Source organism: Austrofundulus limnaeus, unplaced genomic scaffold, assembly GCF_001266775.1.
Source record: "Austrofundulus limnaeus strain Quisiro unplaced genomic scaffold, Austrofundulus_limnaeus-1.0 Scaffold329, whole genome shotgun sequence".
Lineage (NCBI taxonomy): Eukaryota > Metazoa > Chordata > Actinopteri > Cyprinodontiformes > Rivulidae > Austrofundulus > Austrofundulus limnaeus.
The window spans coordinates 685,490-692,207 of NW_013952731.1; the positions used below are offsets into that span (position 1 = coordinate 685,490).

The following is a 6,718-nucleotide window of genomic DNA, read 5'->3' on the forward strand; positions in this document are numbered from 1 at the left end:
TTTGTTTCATCCTTCATAGTGTTTCAGACACTTAGTGGTCTTCTGCCTCCCTCCTCCTTTTCCTTATATCTGTTAGGCTTGGAATGGAAGCCTTCCTGTCTTGTTGAGTAGCTTCTATCTGGGAGGTTGACACAGTGGTTATGTTAAACAAATAAAAATGGTCAATATCAGACTTCACATTTTTTACATTTATAGCCATGGGCGGACAGAAATTTCTGACCACAACTGTAAGTTTTTTGTCTTGTCTGTGCAGATGAAAAGTAGGTTTAAGTAAAATGGAATAAAAACTACTGATGCTGATGTTCAACTCAATTTAAACTTTATTTTGAAAGTTTAACATACATGAATGTAAAAAAAAGTCGGATAAAACTTATATTAATAAAAATGAAAAGGCAATTCAACAAAATAAAAGTTTCACATTTCACTTAATAACAGATTGGTAAAATGAACTGAAGGGTGGGGCCTAAACAAGTATTTTTCTGTYGCCATGGTAAAATCAGGTTCACAGGGAGCAGGCTCCATACAACTGTTCCTATGAGAACATGCCTAACTCCAGCCTTCATAGAGCAGGACCTAAAGGGCGGGGCGGGGGGGGGGGSCTTTTCCCTCTGTGGGCATGGAAATATCAGTTTGAGTACAAGAAGCAGGGTCTAAAAATACTTTTTTACAGGGGTGTGGCTAATACTAGCATGTTTACAAGAGACAGAATCAGAACAGTCTGATGGGAAAAAAACAGCAGACAGAATTAATGGGAACAAACTAGAAAGGGTTTAAAGTGACCCCTCCCACAGTGAAGTTAGTGACATGCTACAGGTGAGTGACCCCTCTCACAGTGATGTCATCAACTCTCACAGGTGGGCAGTTTATCCCACATTAATTTCAATGACACCTCGTGAGTTCAGCTTTAGTTCATTTTTATTTTTCACATGATTTCTAGACTCCAGGAACACTGATAATCTGGGTGTATTTTCAGTGTTTAAATGAATAATGACTCAGTGAAAATGTCACCATTTAATGTAGCTGCTTAATCAATCTCAAATCATCTTTTAACAGGAAATGAATTAAAGTTCATCACAAACTATTTCATCTACATTTAAAAGTTAATTTGTAACTGGTGAGCGATCAGTAACTATTTATAAGTGATCAGTCAACAGCAGGTTTCTGCCCATGCATCAAAACTTTCTGGCAGCTGGTTATTTGAAACCTTTAAGGACAACGTCTTTTCAATAAAAAACCTGTCAGAAGACTTTTTCTGACTTCTTCATGTGATATTCTGTGGTCAGACCTTCTTGTTGGTCAGCAGCAAAGCTAAATTATCCAACAGTTCATCACAAACCCTATAACGCAGACAGGTATTTTATAAACAAGGAATCTGTTCATCACAACAGTAAGAAAAAAACAATGTTTCTCACTATAATTTGACACATTTTAGCAAAATCATACAGACAAGCTGACTTGAGCCTGTGGAATATTCAGTTGTGAACACTACAGTCAGAAATCAGATGGGTCAGAGGTCATTCACATGTTGTCTGAACGTCCAGAAAAGTCAAATGGAGGACAGATGGTTAGGTCATTTCAGGTCACACAAAGGTCAGGTGTAGGTCATTGCACCTTTGGTGCTACTGTCCAGGAAAACTTTGATGTATGATGTAGGAACGTATCCCTCCTCCTCCAAGTTTCTCCGCACTCTAGTCCAGCCATCCCCTTTGTCCTCTTCCACTACAGAAAGTAGTTCCCCTTCCACCATTGACAGTGTGCCTTCATTCTGACCTGCAGGGAATAAAATTTTGATGCGATTTTGGCCCTGTGGCTTAACTTGTGGTTACAAACAAACCACGCAGACCTAACAGACCTAACACTAACCACACATTTAAATAATGGAATCAAACAGAACTAAGATTAAGCCAACATTCAGACCACAGAACTGCAGTATCATTAACCACATATTCAGACCACACAGCCACACAAAGCTAACAATAAGCACCTGTTCAGACAACAGAACCAACACCCTTACAGAACCACATATAACTAGCACAAAGCATTATAGAACACAAATTAGAATCAAGTATCACTAGAGAAAGGTGCACAGAACCTATGAAACAACAGAACCATTTGGGCTTTGAGCATGTGATGAGACTGATAGAACAAATTTAACGTAGATCAAACTTTTCTTAGATCAGTACATTCAGTATGTGCTGGAAATGACCTCACTCTCTACACAGCTCTTCATAAATACAAAGGCAGATTAAATGGAAACAATATTTTTTAGTAGCATCCAAACCTTCTGACCAGACATTTCACCTGGCAGGGATTAGGGTTTGTGTGTTTTAGTGTGTTTGAGATGTTTTCAGAGCTATGTAAGGGTCCTAGTAAGGACATCAATAAGGCAACATTTATCTGGTAAAAGGTGGACAAGAGGTTGTGCACATGTTTGGTAATGACTCACATAGAATACTGCAGCTATTRGACAGACTAAAACACCTTTGGAAAAAACTAAACTTTTCATTTCAGCTCCAGAGACTGCAGAAAATAAATTACCTTGAAATGGGTACAGGGACTTGCAGGTGCCAATACTCGGTAATGGTTCTTCATCATCAAAGTCATCATCAAACTCTGAACTACGGGACTTAAAATGCAGCTCTGCATTGTGGTCCTCTGTGTAACTTCCATCAGGACTGATAGGAGACAGAAAACCTCAGAAAGTGAAATCAAATCTGGAAAATAAAACTAACAACAGACAAACTGCAGTCATGACCAAAAGTTTTGACAAACAGAAATGTTGAATTTTATTTMATTTTTTGGCTCAACATGATTTTTTCTTGAGGGTATTGGAAAATAATGTGCCTGGCTCCTCAAAATGTTTGGATATTTGGATTAATGATAGCAGGATTTCTACTGATAGGCAGAAGTGTATATCCAGCCTATCATGAAATAAGAACAGRGCTGGCAACACTCAGACTGAAACACTGGGGGTGATGAACAGCAGGCTGGATGCTGTCTTCACTGGGGGGCGTATGCTAACTGTCGCTCCTGAGCCCASTGGTGGGAATGTAGTTCAAGTTCAAGAATCTTTATTATCCCCGAGGGGCAATTTGTTGTGCAGCCAGTAGACATGAAAACAACAAAAACATTCATGCACAAATACACAAAAATCACAGATGTTTCTTAATAAATTTAACTGCTGCTGGGATAAATGAGTTTTTAAATCTATTAGTCCTGAAATTTAGTCACCTGGTATCTGCATCCAGACGGGAGCAGCCTGAACCCACCATGGAGTGGGTGATCAGGGTCTGCCAGGACCAGTCTGGCCTTTTTCACTGACCTGACCTTGTGTAGCTCAGTGAGGTCTATAGGTAGGTCTATACCAGCAACTCTGCTGCACATCCTGACAATCTCTTGTTCTTACATGTTAAAATTCCAAACCAACAAATAAAAGTAAAAGTTAAAAGCAACTCAATAAAACATTCTCATAAAAGTAGAATCAACATTAAAKCCACAGCTTCCTCATCATCATTTAATGATCAGTCATTTGACATTTCTAAAATGAATGAGGAATTAAGAGTAATGTGAGTTTTCTTAGTTGGCCTTCCCATCATAGACTTAACTCCCTCCCAAGCCAACCGGGAGTTATTGGACCTGAACATGTTCTCCYCCCTCTCCTTATAGTTCACTCTAGCTAATTTTAGTTCTTTCTTAACTTCTTGTTTCAGTATGCGGTACTGAGCCAWGTCTCCTTTTTTAAAACTAATATTCTGCAGGTTAATTGTATTTTTAACTGATTTATACATCCATGGTTTATTATTAGCAAAATGGTAACTGTTTTCCTGGGAATAACCATTTCCTCACTAAAATGAACATAAGAAGAAACAGTGTCAGTAAGTTCATCCAAACTAGTGCAGGAATGTTTAAACATGTCCCAATCAGTGCAACTAAAACAGTCCTGAAAACACTGAATGGACTCCTCTGACCAAACCAGAACTAACTGTTGCTCTGGCTTGTGTTTCCTCAGGATGGGTTTGTAGTGTGGAACCAAATAACATTGTGGTCCAATGAACCAAGTGGAGCTCTACACAGAGATCTATAAGCATCTGTCATGGTTCCATAACAATAGAATATATTGTGTAGTATAGATCTTGGAGAAGTTGTGCTCTATGTACTTCCCATGGATGTTTTTGTAAACAGACTCTCTGCCCGCCTTTCCCTCCTCCCACTCCTGTGTGTGAACCAGAATCGGGAAGCAAAGCTGAAGGTCACACAGATGAAAAATAATATCACTGTTCTGGGACTATGACTGGGCGGGGCTGTTTGGAGACTGSTTACAGACAGTTTTATTTTTCAGATACTCACGTATGTGCATACAACTGTAGCAGGAACTTAAGGAAACAGTTCCACACCAAAACTTTGAATCAATACTTCCTCATCCTCCCATATCTACAGAGAACAATGCTCGCCCCCTTTGTCTCCACTATCTGCAAATGCTAAAATAAACAGGAACTGCAACCTTCCATTGATTAAGCCTTGTTGTGAGATCCCTTTTAAGTGTTCAAAATGGCCGTTATCACAAAGGACCCACCATTTGCCAGATGGAAAGTCTCCAGAAGTGGGTTTACAATCCACATCTAGACCCTAGGAGACTGTGTTCCCTGCTGAGATAATGCCCACGAATAATCTTCAAAGACATACCTAARATACAATCTCATTTATGGTCTTAGAGCGCACCTAAAAGGCTGGTCTCATAATCACATCATGAACAAATGTTTTTCTGGGTAAATTTCTGTTGTTTGTTCATCTGAAAAAAAAAGAAGAAAAAGAAACAATGTATTTTTCTATCATGACTCAATCACTGTGATAATATCTTGATTTAATCACTGTACAAGTAACCACATCAATCTGTGTTGTTTAATCATTTTTAGCAGCATGTGATGTCAGTGAAGCGGGTGACAACCCATGTGACTATCTCAGCCAATCGGAAGTTTGTAAAGTCAGGACAAGAGATAACATATTTTTTATTGTAGTAGAGAGTTTTGAAAACAGCAGCGAGAGAGAACAGACAGGAGTTCAGGTTCCTTCATTCCCTTCGGGGACATTTATTTTAATTTTAATTTTTTTGTTTAATTTTTGTAGTGTAGAGACGCGAGTTGTTCAGGAAACTGAACTGGCCAGAACTTCAGTTGGCTCCATCTGGACCCAAACCGACCTCCTCATCTCTAGCTTGAAGCCGACCCCAGACTGCCTTGGTGTGTCCAAGCTGTACCCACAAGGGACCCCTTTGAGACCGAGCGGCACCGGTGATTCATCCTCCATCTGTTTGTTTATTTATTTGTTTGTTTGTTTATTCATTCATGATTGCAAACTCTTTCAGTTTTTACCTGGTTCAACATGTCATCATTCATTACTCACCATAGTTGTAAATACATTTAATCTGTAAATAAATGGCCCGTGGAGAACGTGCCAACATAAGCTAATCTCATTTTTGTGTCTTGATAAAAGATATTATTGGTTCTGATAAGACAAGAACTCATCAAATCATTTTGTGTACCTTTATTGTGAGACTGATTACAATGAAGTTACAGTTTTTCGTCTCTTTCCTGAGTCAATCCTGGACCAAATTAAGAGCGTGGTGCCTCGAGGTAATATATTTAAATATAATTTGTGTGTTCGCAAATTATCTATTTTAGAATATACCCAAAAACCCCTACACTGATGATTCTGTCATCCTGTCTCTTCTCAGCAGTGATGATCCTAACCATGGGCCGGTGGTCAGAGACTTCACTGAATGGTGCCAATCTTCTTTTTTTACAGCTAAATGTCTCAAAGACTAAGGAGATGGTCATTGATTTTAGAAAAAACTCTTTGGTTGCCACTCCTGTGATTATTAATGGTGAAGCTGTGGAGGTGGTACACCGTTATAAACACCTTGGAACTGTTTTGGATGACAAACCGAACTTTGATGCCCATGTTAACTCACTTTGTAAGAAGGCCCATCAGAGTATGTATTTTTATAGGAAGCTCTGTGCTTTACTTTTATCTGTTGATATGGCATTTTAACCTGTAAGAACAAAAACAAACTCTTGGGGATTGTCAAGATGTGCAGCAGAATGTGGCAATTGGTGCTTGTCACCTGCACCTTCCTAATTGGCCACCGGCTGATGGAGATCACCTGCAGCAGGTTTCCTTGATGAGCTCCTCGGCTTTATCAGACGGCACTGAAGATCTGCTTCTCGCCGGAGCAACACATACCTATGGTATTTGTCCTGGCTATTCATATTGTTAAATACCTTGAGTTACTTACCTGTGTTTTTCCATGTTTAGTGATCACCTGTGGACCAGAAGCTCTCTGAGAAGAACCTGCCTCTTGCTCACCTGCCTGTCTGCCTCCAACCTGTGTTGAAATAAATCTCCCTCAGTAGTGATGGGCAAAAGAAGCTTTTCTGAAGCTTGCTTTGAAAAAGGGTTCATTACTCGAAGCTTTCCAACACAGTTCTCTTTGGCTCCATCCTGTGGTCAAAAGTGTGAGAAGCTGCTTGAAACAACACAAAGTGAAGCGCTTCATAGCGAAGGAGTTGACAGCTTTTTAATTAATATTTCTGTTTGCTATCAGGTTGTCATTGTGTTGCTTGAATAGATTTTCTTTTTTTTTTTCTTTTTTTGTGGGTGAGAATAAAGTTATGGTTTATGGTTTATTATAAATGAATTTAAATTGTGTCCATCTTATTTC

The 6,718-nt window shown here is 39.2% G+C and overlaps 1 protein-coding gene across 1 annotated transcript in view; it reads right to left on the minus strand.

Moving 5' to 3' along the window:
* Positions 1-321: 321 nt before the first annotated feature.
* LOC106527512 (formin-binding protein 1) overlaps positions 322-6,718 on the minus strand; it is a gene marked incomplete at its 5' end in the record, with an annotated part of 9,159 nt that continues 2,762 nt past the window's right edge. The window contains 2 exon segments of the mRNA XM_014022427.1: positions 322-1,770; positions 2,539-2,675. Of these exon segments, the coding sequence (XP_013877881.1) occupies positions 1,592-1,770; positions 2,539-2,675 (316 nt within the window).